The sequence below is a fragment of the Neofelis nebulosa genome, chromosome 8 (assembly GCF_028018385.1).
Source record: "Neofelis nebulosa isolate mNeoNeb1 chromosome 8, mNeoNeb1.pri, whole genome shotgun sequence".
In the NCBI taxonomy this organism is placed as follows: domain Eukaryota; kingdom Metazoa; phylum Chordata; class Mammalia; order Carnivora; family Felidae; genus Neofelis; species Neofelis nebulosa.
In genome coordinates this window covers 82962297-82976155 of record NC_080789.1, presented here as the reverse complement: position 1 = coordinate 82976155, position 13859 = coordinate 82962297, and the positions used below count along the sequence as shown (strand labels likewise).

The following is a 13859-nucleotide window of genomic DNA, read 5'->3' as shown; positions in this document are numbered from 1 at the left end:
AAAAGGAACATCACTCTTGGTCTATTCCAGTGGGGTGGCTATATACTGTGGCAATCTAGCTTGGCTGGAACTATGTTTCCCAGAATTCCCTTTCTCATAGGATTACAGGTTGATTTTGAACTCAGGAAATTCTTTCACAAGATGTGGTAGATGAAGTCAAGCAACAGCCCTCAAGTTCAGAAGGAAGAGGAACAGCCTGATTTCCTGGCACACCTTGTTGGTGTGTGGCAACAGCCAGTCCACACCTCTCCAGCCCCCATCAGACTCCTTCAGCTTCTCTGAGTCCTGGGTCACATGCACACACAGCTCCAATGTGAAGAATGCCAACTTCTTTTTCGGTCACAGGGGCTATGGAGTTTGGTGGCAAGAGCTAGATGCAAATTTTAGTTTGTTCCCGTGGGTTCCAGTTTGTCCTTGTTCTTTTTCTGCTTCATACCCAGCTTTTCTTTTTGACTGCCAGCCCTACTGACTTAGTGACTTCAGACTCACGACCGGATGCAAAAGAACCAGCCTTCTGTAGAGTTCTTCACTACAACTACATGAGGTCAAATCCCTAAAATAAATCTCAGTCATGATGGTTTTGCTTCTCTGATAAAAGCTGTAGTTGATATGAAGTATATTAATTTTTTTTTACAAAGTAGGGTCTAACTCTAAGCTATTATGTTTACAGAATTTTTATTTCAATATACTGCCAAGAAGAGCAGGATCACGAAGAAACATTTTATCCACGTTGAAAAAGAAGTACCAGGTTATGGCATATAGAAAGGCAGATACAATTCTCCAAAGTGAAGACAATTATAAACTCAAACTAAAAGCAGTTATTAGAACAGGGAGCAGCTCAGGCACTTTTTCCTAAGCAAATAGATGTGATGGGGTGGCGGTAGGGGTGGGACTTTGGAGGGATGTGTTGCAGTGGATTGCAAAAGAAATCCACACCTGTATCCACGTTTCCACAGCTGTGAGGAGATAATTCTCTCAGGAGGTGACTTTATCCCCAGGACCAGCATTAAAGGGGAACAGGCTATTCTAGGGGAAATCCACATTGAAGTGCAAGAAAAAAAAGAAAAAGGAGAAATTTCTGTTGAATTGAGTCCAACTGTGCTCAACAACTAATCTCTGTTCCTATAAATTTCTACCTGCATAAAGTTGGGTTTCTGTGTTTCTTTGTCATGTGGCCGATTGCATATAATGTCCCAGCAGCTCTGCTATTGAGGAAAGACAGAAGAGAGGCTAAGGTACACAGACTTCTGGCCTACAGTTGTGTCAAGAAGATGAGGCTTTCCCAGGACTTCCTCAAAGCACCGTGGCTGACCAAAGGAAGGGTGACTTGTAGACATCCATCACGCTCCCTCCACAGGCAAACTCCTGCCCTTCGTGCCAATTATTCTTACTGGAAGAGGAACTCATTGTCCAAGTCCCTTCCCCCAACCTTTCCTCTGATTCCAAGCAAAACAAAACAATTCTTGCCACACTGCTTCAAGGAACTGTGGCATACTGGAAAATGCCCACATGAGCAAAGAATTCCATTCACGGTTTGCATGTGATTCATGCAACTCATTTTGATTTCAGCTGTTGCATGCTTCGTTCTCTTCTGAGGGGAACTATCATTGTGAAGCACCAGGAAATGCTAGATGACTGAACAGCCTGTGTCCACTGAGCCCATCTCAGAGGCACCAGACTCAGTATACGTATTCCGGTAGGTGTTGGCCAGTTGGGGATTTAGCCAACTCCCAACAAATGTTGGGCAAAATGTTCCATTTGGATTAGTGCAGTGTGGTTCAACTCACCCAATTTTTTGCCCTTCGTGTCTCGCTATGTAAAACAGCAATAATAATGACTTTCATGCTGATACATTATTTAGGAAAACGGTAAGAAATGGAAAAAAAAGCACTTAAAGTGTCACACACAAAAAAGTTGTATAAATCCCATTTATTAATAATAATTTATAAATTATACTTATCTGGTCTTGACATATTCTATTAGAATCATACTATTTGAGGCAGAAATAGTAATACTCTACAGCAGGAAAAAAGTCTATTGGTGATGATATGAGAAGTACTGGTACGATAATTTTATAAACTATTCAAGTCCGTGAACACTCCAGTTCAGAGATGACAGTTGGTTTTGTTTTCCGGTTTCTCCAGTTTCCCACGCACATTAGCTCCTCTGCTTGGTTTTGGCATTGTGTTTTCTTTTACTAAATGCTATGGTTTTACCAACAATTATTTTAGAGATAGCCAATGAGTGACCAGAGGGCTTCAAATGGCCTCGGGCATTTTCTAAATACTGGAAATGGTTGTCAAATTTTGCAAAGAGAGAGTTCACCGTAGCCTCCCCACTCGCTACAAATGGTGTACACTCCATAATGTCACGCATTTTAGTCACTTGCCTGGCTCCTATAGGCACGTGTGTTCGCTCCACTCTGTTTCGAAGCGTATCATGTGTCGTATATATTGGAGCTGGTCTGTGGGTCAGAATATGTCGATTTGCTATTCTATAACAGTTTAAGAACAGCTGAGGGACTATGCCTCTTAACAGCTGCTTTTCCACCAAGCATTGTTCCATGCATGTTTAAGTGTGATCTCTTGAGCTTGTAATCTGTTATATCATTATGCCTGTACAATATTTACTTACTTTCCCCTCCCCCGCCCCCCAGTCTCCAGGGCCAACCCTTTTCTTCCTATTATCTATCATTTACTCCTTTTCCCTGATTATAGTGAAGATCCATCTCCACCTTCCCTGACCAAATCTTAAGACCACAAACCTCTCCACTCAGCTCAACCCTAGTATGTAATAAACAACTATAAGACAACTATAGGATAATAAAACAACTATAAAAAAAGACATCAAAACAATGCATTGTGAGCTGAGAATATGGAAATACACACATGATTAGTTCTGACTTGAACAAAATATCTTCCTGATATAATCAATAAACTACTAGAAACTGTATCTTTGTCATCAACAGAGGAATTTCAATAAGCAAGAAAATAAGCCCTTTCTAAATGAACTTTCTCAAGGGGTAGAAAAAATAATTTTTACATGTATATAATTTATTTATTAATATTATAGTCTTATATGATACAAACATTTTCTTACCTAAAATGATATTATAACTTAGGAAACATACTTTCATTAAACTCTTGGGCCTCACAATGTAGCATGCAAGGGAATAAAATCCTTTTGAAATTAAAAATTATATTCAGAAGAAATTGATCTTTTTAAACTAATATGCATTTTAATAACTAAAGAGTAAACATTTCCCTTAACATCAAAATCAATGATTATTGTGTTCATTTTAATGCCACTATATAAATATTAAAATGTTAACTGATACTTGCCTAGGTCAAATATTCCAGTTGCATTAACAAACATATACATAACAAATATAAACTTCTACCAAATGTCAAGTTTCCCATTATCTTCTTGCAACATCATGACTTTAAGAGCCTGGAAAGTGCCTTCTTTGTTTGCTTGTTTTTATTTCTTTTGCTCTACAATCTCCAAAATTTTAGGCAAGAGAGAAAACACAACTGAGAAATATTTCAATTTTGAACAAGAGTCTTGTTAGTTGCAATCTCTTTTGGATACTCCCCATGGGAAAAGATCTGTGAAATGGTGAGCTGCCACTAACACTGTTTGGCCATTTGTTGATGGCAGTTATCTACCCAATGATTTATTCACTATAAAAAAGACCTATCATGGTCCCAGAAAAGAAGAGATAGTTCATCACATGAAAAACAGGTTGCTCTCATCTGTACAAATTAATCTATTCTCCTGATGTTCGGACATCAAAAATATTTTATTTTGTGTTCAAAAAGAGATGGGTCTCCACACCAGAGTATGGTCAATCCTTACCAATTTTCTCCACTTCTCCCCACCTGCACACTCTCTCATTAAAATATTTTAAAGTGTACTTTCATTTAATACTGTTATAACAATGATGGTCTTGGATTAAAACAATGGCTGCTTTGGTCTACTCTGGCTTTGGTGACGCCATTTAAAAAAATCAAGTATGTGATATAGTTTAAAGTTTTAATAAAGAATTAAGGTTAATTGAGCGTCAGTGGAATTTCTCATACACCTGTTGAATGCCTACTAGGCTCAAAGTTCTATGCTGCATGCAGATAGATATCCCAATTTCTTGGTATTTTTGGATCATGGTCCTTCAGTGACTGGTAAGGGAAAATACTATGGTGTCACAGTAAAGAATTCTTAACATGAGGAAGTACTGGGGTGAGGGATGGAAGGTACCAGTAGATTCAGCTAAAAAATTGCTGCTCTGGGTTTCAACAGCTTCTCTCCAAATCTACATTTTAACATTGTGGAAGAAGGATTGGTTCAGGAATCCTTTATGATCTATCCAGACCATGATTTGAGAATTTTAAGAGCCAATAGTTTAAATGACAACCATTCAAAGGCTTCAAAATGGTCATAGCAAACCCCATCCAGACCTTAAACCTTGGCGGTAAAAACTTGAGAGTTTAAAGTCTCTGGAGAGAATTGTTTGTTCCTATGGGGGCAGGGACCAGAGATCAACTTGCAAAGCATCTCCCAGAATCTGGTGTCCTGTGCTTTCATTACCGTCAGTTTGCTTTAACATTCTAAATGTATAGTCTCAAAAAATATTACGAGCATGGCAGGTTATTTTCTCCCTCCACAAATCCTGGTTGCATAATTTAACATAGAAACAACTTGGGGAAGAGATTATTATCTTTCTACATGTTGAAAAGCTCTTACTGATACAGTTTAAAACGTGCAATTGAAATGCTGCATTTTCTTGGGCATTCAATAAATTTCTTAGTTTTTTTTTTCCTAACTGCAGAAATAGGATAAATAAAACCACTCAGTTCCTTAAGCACAGCAAACATGAATCAAAAGCTTTTACTCCTTATTTATAAAAGGAAATGTGACCATCATAAGTTTCTCAATATTCCCTGTCACCTTTAAGCACTTTCATTTATTATTCTCAATATATTTTAATAGCATACATAGGTTCACAAAAATTCCTCCCTGGGGCTTCCTGTCAGCTTTTACTTCCCCCAGTCTTTAAAAAGCTTACACTATACATGACGTAAAACACATTTTGAGCAGGTTATATGAAAATCCCCTTTTGTGCTCCACATCGACAGAGCCCCTCTGAATCTCGGAGAAAGCAACCACATCTCAGTTGTGCTGTCAGCATGAGGGGCGGAAGCTCCAAAGCACGATGTTCGTGGAGCTGTAAATACATTGTGTCACATGTGATAGATAAGAGAATTGCCCCGTGACAGCGACGGTTTGGAAGCATTAACATTTTTCTTTGCAACCCTCATTTTTAATCTTTTCCATTATTTTCCTTAGTAAAATGCAGCCCCCAGAGTCTGAATACCTGTATCACTAGCCTCTATGCCATGATGAAAAGAAAGAAGTCCCAACCAACCATGATGAAGGTTGCAGTCAGTATTTAAGACAAAACAGCCTCCCTCGTTGATTTAGCAAAAGGTAGTTCTTCTCTCTGCGCCACACCCCACCCCTTTCCACCCTGCCTCCCGTCCCCTCTGCTTCCATGTGAGCAAGCTACTTGGAGTTACATTAAGAATGCGTGATGTGTGCTTTCTAGCTTTTAAGTTTGGTCTCCTCAACCATGAAAACAGTTATAAATTGTTCTCAGAGCTAAACCACTCCACATCTTGGCACTTGGTTGTTTTTAACTTTCAACAATAGGCACTGTTCACTCCCCTCCATCTCAGTTCTTTATTCAGTGATCAGGCAGGACACTGATGAAAGGCTAGTCACGGCTTCCCCCCCATGGTATCAGTGTGGTGGCATGTGATGATTCACATGGGGTGTGTTTGATCCGAGAAAGCCCAGTCTCTGCTTATTCTTCCTTTGTTCTGTCATCTGGGGGAAAAGAGAGAGTGTGTTCAGCTCATTTTCTCACTTTTCCCCAGTGCTGGTGGGCTGCACAGCTTGGGGGTAAATTTCCCAAGCACCTACAGTCTGTGTCTGGCATCATATAGAATCTATTTACCTTTAAAAAAGGGAAAATGTTTTTTTTTTTTTTAAGTGAATTTCCACAAGCAGAAAATAAGCAAACCCCTCTCTGTGGTTAAAAACAGGAACCATGGTTCTTTTAGAGCGGCTCTTTGCTTGTCAGACAATCGTCACCGTCAGTCTAGTCTTTTTAATAGCTATCACAGTTACTTTTGATAGTATTTTTACTACCACTAATAATTTTATGCGATGAAAGGGTTGATTATAGCATTGAAATGACAGATTCTGAAGATGATCTGCCGTTCCGATGTATTTAGTAATAGCTAGGATGGCACAAAATACCAGTTTCTATCAAAAAATGCAAAGAAGCCCTTGTACTTTGGCGTTTACTCCTCTCCCCCACTTCCGTGGGTGCAGAAGGGGCACACAGGTGGTAATGGGACAAATGGAAGCCTCTACTTGCGGGGATGTGGTTCATACAGCACAGTGTGAGGGTTCCTCGTTGGAATTTACAGTTCCCTGTGAATAACAATCTGGCCCCCAGGAGTGTCCAGGTCTCTCTGCACTCCCCTCACTGCCCTTCACTCAATGGTGGTGAATGATTCGAGCCCACCCAGCTCTAGCCCTGGCTCCCTGAGCACACTGACCTGCTCCTTGAGCTCTGCTAGCTGACCAGACAGCTGTTTGACCAGACTCATGGTGGATTCCAACTTCTCCTGCAGGTTCCGAATCTCATTTTGCTCGCTGTCACCTTCATTGCTGACGAGGGACATGGCTCGCATCCGAGGAAACCAGTCTAAATTCTTCTCCTAAAAGCAAATACGTGTTCAAGAACAAGGGAGTGATGGAAGGGAGCCTATAGTTCTGTAAAGAAGGTTTATAGGTGTTCATTAGTGTTAACATTTATTTTTTTTAAGTTTATTTATTTATTTTGAGAGACATGGAGACAGCACCAGTAGGGGAGGGGCAGAGAGAGAGGGAGACAGAGAATCCCGAGCAGGCTCTGCACTGTCAGTGTGGAGCCGGGCGTGGGGCTCAAACTCCTGAAACCATGAGATCATGACAGTAGGTGAAACCAAGAGTCAGATGCTTAACCAACCGAGCCACCCAGGCGCCCCAGTATTAACATTTAGATCAAAGTTTCTTAGTATTCAAAGCAAAAGTTACTCTTTCTGGCCAGGCCTGCTGGTGGGAATGAAGTGAGGGTTAAACATTGGTTTTCATGAGCTGGGGGAAGATTTTAAATATTGGCTCCAACTTCCTACAGGCTCCCACAAAGGTCCCAGATAAAGCATTTAGAACAGCACCCCGATCCCAGAGGGCATTCAGTGAATCCTGACGAATGATGAGGTAGGGTCAGGAGGCTGAGGACAACAGATCCAAGTACGTGTGGGTACTGCAGGCATAAGCTGTTTCTCCTCCCCCGGCACGGGAGAGAGAGGGGCGGCAGGATAGGAGGGTGGTAAAAGAAATGTTTCGGTTCCAGCCACCCATGCTGAACTGGTTTACCCCCCACTTCCCCAAGACGGGCTCTGAGCTCCACTCAGGCAAGAGGGAAGTGGAAGGGCATGGCCCTGGGTTGTTCTGTCTGCTCCCTCTGGAAACATTTTATTACAGTGAGGATGAGGTTTCAGAGTTACACTTCCCCAGAGGGCAATAGCTGGTACCACTTCTGTTTTTCTAGGCAGACTGGGTGTAGGGGTGTGAGTATGTGTGCGGCCCTCTACTGCTGCAGAAACGAGTAGTTAAGTAGATGCCCAGCTCTCTTGACAACTCGCTTGCTTAATGTCATAGAATCACTGTGCATTACTTAGATTACACTTTTCAATGCTCAAAAGAGCTTGCAAGGTAAATCATATTTGCCCCACTTTACAGATGAGCCGCCCCAACAATTTAACACCCATTGGACGAGCTAGGCAATGGCCGAGCTAGGATCTGAAGCCAGGTGAGCCTTTCTTTCCACCACCAACTGGGTATGCCAACCTGCATTGCGATTCACCTACCTGTTTCTCCAGGTAACCTTCTCCCAACATCCCTGGCAGTGATCTTCCTGCTTAAGATCACTTCCACTTTAGAAAAGCCCACCTCAGTAGCTGCCAGGACTTCTGCCTGGCCAATCACTAGAATGAGGGTCAAAAAAGTACTTTCCCCGCCTGAGGAAAGGTTCAACTTATCTCTGCCCTTCTGTTTCAGTCTCGTCTACCACTTTGTAGCTATTGTCACTACTGGGAAAACAGCAAGTTCTTTATAGTTCCCTACCCCCAATATAATGAAAGGACAGATAAAAAATTAAAGATAAACATATCAAAAAGTTTTAAACTGAATTTACACAGCTGTAGCTAATTAGCATTTCAAAGGAGAATGGTAACATACTGGAGTGCACAGTGACAGCCAAATTCATTCATTCAAGCGATCCTTCCAACATCTATCTATCGCCCAGGATTTAGAGGTGAAAATCAGATAAGACAATGTGTCTGCTCCAAGGGGCTTCTGGCTTAGGACAGGCTTCCGTGAAAAGGGGACTGTGCATTATGCACATCAAAATCCTCTGGGGTTGCTTGTTAACATTGCAGATTTCAATCCCACTACCTCTTTCCAAATCAGAACCTCTTTGGGGATGTGCAGGATTCCTGTGTGGACCAAAGTTTAAGAACCCTGGTCACTGGAGACAAATAAGATGAATGAGAACACCTGGAGTAGTGGCGGGGTAGGAAGATGGCCCGAAGGGGAAAGGTTTGGAGTAGCTATTGTGGGAAACAGGAAGAAGAGCCAAATGCAGGCCCATTCCGTGCTTGTAGGGCAGGATGGGTGGCCTAGCAGACTGTGACCCCCACAAAAACCATTGTTTACCAACAGCCCGGGTGGATGTGCATCTGAGACAGAGAGCCAGACTGATGCAGGATGGTGTGTCCAGTATCAGAAAGACAAAGGTATAGATAGGGAAGCTATAAATGTCAGCGAGGGGCTGGCTGGAGTGAGGGACATCAGTGTGTGGCCTGGTAGGCAGGATGGAGAAGAACGGACCTGGGCCCAACTGCTCTATAAGCACTCAGTCCTTTCAACAATCCCCTTAACTTCAGTTCTCTTATTATTTAATATCTATATTCTCTGCAGTATCATCTACTGTTGGAGCTTTATAGATGAGGAAACTGAGGTTAACAAATGGCTTAGCTGGGACCCCAACCCAGACCTGTCTGCCACAAGGCAGCTCTCTTGGCAAGACAGAAGGTGGAACGATAACATTTAAGATTCTGAATGTAGGGGCGCCTGGGTGGCTCAAGTCAGTTAAGCGTCTGACTTTGGCTCAGGTCATGATCTCACGGTCCGTGAGTTCGAGCCCCGCGTCGTACTCTGTGCTGACCGCTCAGAGCCTGGAGCCTGCTTCGGATTCTGTGTCTCCCTCTCTCTCTGACCCTCCCCCGTTCATGCTCTGTCTCTCTCTGTCTCAAAAATAAATAAACATGAAAAAAAAATTTAAAAAAAAGATTCTGAATGTAGAACGACTTCAGGAAATGAAGATTTTAGGATGAGAGTGCTTTAAACCTGCTAGAGTATCAGCAAACTGGGGGAGTTAGTATTTAATGGATACAGAGTTTTAGTTGGGGAAGATGCAAATTCTCTGCAGAGGGACATAGTGACAGTTGCATAGCAATGGGAATGTACTTAATGCTGTAAAACTGTATGCTTAAAAGGGTTAAACTGGTAAATTTCATATTATGTGTATTTTACTACATGTTTTTGAAATTGCTGGATTTGCAGGGGCTGATCTTTAGGATGAATTGTGTGCAAAGTCCCTGAAGTCATCCTGAAGGAGGTCACTAGTTGGGTGGATGAAGAGGCTGTGGGTGGCCAAGGGCCAAAATCTGGTCCCAGATATGACCAGGAGCTACTAGAAGGCAGTGATGGGAAAGGCTTGAAAAAGAACATTTTCACATGAAGGTGAAGATGTGATGGCTTCTCAGTGAAGGGAAACTCAGTCTGCTGACCCTCTTGCAGGGCTCTCAGTATGGAGGGGTTGGGGAAAGAGGCAGCTGCCACCAAGTGGGCTAAAAGACAAGGGGCGGTCTTGGGAGAGCCAAGAAGGCGGCATTCTGGGATGCAAGAGGTGGTCTGTACCATGACAGGGTTTCAGGGCAGGGGACAGGGCAGTTGATGGGCCAGAGGGCTGGAGAGCCTTAGACGGCTGGGCCTGGAGCGAGAAGGTCCCAGCTGACATGGTGATACCCAGGGTCGGGATGGTGGAAGCATCAACTTCCAGAAAGTTTCCGAAACAGAAGCACACCATTGCTCCGAGGCTTAGCAGACTGCAGAACATCTTCAGAGAACATAGGTGAGACTCTGAAGCCACCTTCGAACAAATCCTATCACAGGTGTCCCGGGGCCGGGACTCCCTCTCCCTACACTCTCTTTCTTCACCTGTTGTTTTGTCCATCCATTCATTCACTAATTCTTCCTATGTTGACCATGTCTGTGTTGGGCACTGGCGAAACCATGGTAAGCGAGAGCCTCATGGTCCCTGTGTTCGTGGAGCTGGTACTCCAGGTGGAGAGTAAGGCTTCAGCCAAATGCTGATGAAAGCCACGGACAGCTCGTGCTTACAGGCCCTGTGCTCCTTTCTCGGAGTCCCATGAAGCTGTTCTTTTCGAATCCCCTTCTGGTCCTCCTCCTCTTTCTTTCTCTTGCTGCTTGTATCTTTCTCCATTTTTGTCTGGGTGCTTGTGTCTCCATCTATTCTCTCCCACTTCTGTGATTGTTGTTTCATTCTAGCCTTCCTCTCTACATCAACTGACCACAAACTGAAACTAAAAGATCATGTGTGATTAAGACTTTTTTCAATATTGAATGCTTTGTGGACCCTTTTCTTAATTTTTAAGGAGCCCGACTTAAGTGGTTTACATCTCTCACTAAAACCGAAAAAATAACCAAGTTAAATTGTTTTCTGTCCTCTTTTTACAACTGAAGCCAGTCTTTTAAAAATAATTTTCACAACTGATGTTTCTTCAAATTAATGAGGGAAGTACATTTTTTTTCACCAAAATAACTCAAGTACAATAGTGTTCTCAGAGTAAATCCTGCATAAGCTTTTTTGTCAAAAGTGGATCCTAAGGTCCCTCTCTCTGCTCTAATGGTAGATAGAGCAGCTTCCATGGAAGGCTCGGACCAAGAAGGGTGGGACTCTGGATGTTCACCTGAGCCAGAGCCGCAGGACAGACACACGGAACGGGACACCACTTCCTTACTGCGCTAACTTGTAATGTGTCCGCCATCTAACAAAGCAGCTTGACTTGATTCGTTATTTCTCAGTTACTCATATGTGCTATGTACATCTTGTGATCATGCACATGATTAGTACATTCCCATGTTGACTTTTGTTAGTCAATATGAAATCATTTCCTTCTTTTACCAGGAATGAAAATATTTGACCACAGGGTAGCATAAAGCAGATTAACTGTTAGATTCTGTGGTTACAATGTATGAACTTGGTAACTAGGTGAGTGGAAACTCAGAGCTTCTTGAGGGTTCTAAAATGCAAAGCTCAGAAAGGAACTAGTCACGTCTCTGAGAAAGGACTCACGGAGCATGCCAGCCCCCACCCTCTAGCTATCCCTACATTCTAAAAATAATGAATCTTTCTAGGTGACTAGAAATGTAAGAATCTTTCAAAACAGTACTTCCAACAGTCAGAACCATTGGACTTATTTAATTGTGTAGTTATTCAATAACATGATTAGGGTGTCAGTGTCCCTCAAGGCTTGCTGTGCTATTCTTACATTTAGTTCTTCAGAGTGATAGCCCCATTTGTGTGAAAGAGGCAATGTGGTATAATGGAAAGAGCACTGACTTAAGACTCAGAACACCTGGTTTTGGTTTTAGCTCAGCCCCAAGCCAGCTCTGTGATACAAAGGGAGGGGGGCCTTACTCTCTGAGTCCCAGTTTCCTCATCTGTAAGACTAGAATGATACCCCAGGTCATCTCTATGTCCCCTCCGGCTCAGCATTCTGTGAGCTAGGAATTCAAGGAAAGCTTTACAACTCAAAGTGCTGAGACAAGCCTTGAGCTCGCCAAGTGAGCAAACAGAAACATTTCAGCTAGACGCAACCTTGAAACCACATAACCCAAGCTCAGCATATTATAGTTGCCCAGGCTGAAACCTAGAAAGTTTAGGTTTCCTTGAGGTCTTATATACAGTGACAGATGTCCCTGCACTTGATTGCCCCTTCTGGACAAGCTTCTCCACATTATGTACTGGGATAGATTTTATATAATCTATCCCCGTTGATGCTTAATCGGCCACAGACTCAAGGACATGTAAGATTGTGATGATTTCTCTCCACATCCTAGTGAGATTAAGAAGTAATGTGAGGGGCGCCTGGGTGGCTCAGTCAGTTAAGTGTCCTACTCCTGATTTCGACTTAGGTCATGATCTCACGGTTCGTGAGCTGATCTCACAGGCTCTGCACTGATGGTGTGGAGCCTGCTTAGGATTCTCTCTGCCTCTCTCTCTCTCTCTCTCTCTGTCAAAAAATAAATAAACTAAAAAAAAAAAAAAGAAGAAGAAGAAGAAGTAATGTGACTGATTTCAGTGAGCCAAGTTTTGGTGAAGTTGCCTTATGTGTTTTTAGCTCTACTAGGTACACATTCAAAGTTGCCAGCTGGTAAACTGAATAGAAAGCAAGGGTATATTCTATCCACACCATAGTTATAGATCCCACTTGTTGGCTGCCTAGCAAGTGTCAGGCACTTTAGCCATGCTATGGCCAATAACCACAACAATTCCATAAGTTAGAGATTGTTACCATGCCCGTTTTACAGACGACAACACTGAGGCAGGAAAAGGATCAGTTACTTGCTCGAGGTCACACAGATGGAAAGTGCCTGGGCCAGGCCTTGGCCTCCACCCTGTGCTACTGGAAATCTCATGTTCCTTTCAATACACGGGACTATTTCTCTACATCTAACAGAGCGGTCAGTGCTTAGCTTCTGACATTGCCAAGGAAAACGGACTACAGTGAGAATATAATAACTTGCACCCCTTGGTTGCCTCTGAAGCCTGCTAAAGGCTTACTTATTGAACGTGAGAAACACAAATTCTTTAGGGAGGGCATCAGATCCATATGCAGATACTTGATGACAATGCATCAATGCTTGACATTCACAGCGATTTGCTGAGTGCTCTAAAATACTGTTAACGAGGGGTAACACACTGAACATACCACGTACTGTATTGTATTATGATGGGGTACCAATAAATCATCTCATACAGCCCTGTTTCCACTTTCTCTGCTGAATGTGCTGTCCCAAGACCATGTTTGCTAAGGTCTTGCTTCTTCCCATCTCTCTCTCTTCTAAGCCTCATGTTTATACTGCATTTTCCGATCTGCAATCATTTACGATGGCTCCTAAGCTGACAAGTGTAACCATTTCCCCAAAGCCTCAGTATGACCCCCTGCATTCCTCTCTTTGCCTTCTGGTTTGAAGATGTCAGCAGAAATGGCTCTCCAAAGGAACACTAGCAATGCAAATACTACTGACTTACTGGAAGTAAGTCGGAAGGTCCCTGAGGGAAAGGCACCATTGCTGCTTTCCTGGAACTTCAGACCTACAAAAACAACCTGGAACAAGGATTCTTTCTGAAGTGGAAGTAATCATTTTGGCTACGGGGGAGTGCTTCAAGTACTCCATGCCAGTCTCAGCTTAATGACGTAGCAGTGTGGGGCGCTTCTCACCCTCTCAGCAACATGGTGACCTTGATGACAGGGTAGGCATTACCTCAAAAACTTAAGGGACACCCAGGACACTGGCATCTGGGTTTCTAGTCTCATTCCCAGTCTTGAATATCCCACCTGCATATGACAAACATTGCTCAATGTAGGCAACAAAAA

At 42.8% G+C, this 13859-nt stretch overlaps 1 protein-coding gene across 4 annotated transcripts in view; it reads right to left on the bottom strand.

Annotated features, from left to right (window-relative positions):
- Positions 1-1910: 1910 nt before the first annotated feature.
- ITPR2 (inositol 1,4,5-trisphosphate receptor type 2) overlaps positions 1911-13859 on the bottom strand; it is a 493421-nt gene continuing 481472 nt past the window's right edge. For all 4 annotated transcript variants that reach the window (XM_058743294.1, XM_058743295.1, XM_058743296.1 and 1 more), the window contains 2 exons: positions 6624-6785; positions 1911-5883 (listed from right to left, as the gene is read on the bottom strand). In XM_058743294.1, coding sequence (XP_058599277.1) covers positions 5797-5883; positions 6624-6785 — 249 coding nt within the window. In that variant the 3' untranslated portion in view covers positions 1911-5796. The remainder of the gene's footprint in view (positions 5884-6623; positions 6786-13859) is intronic.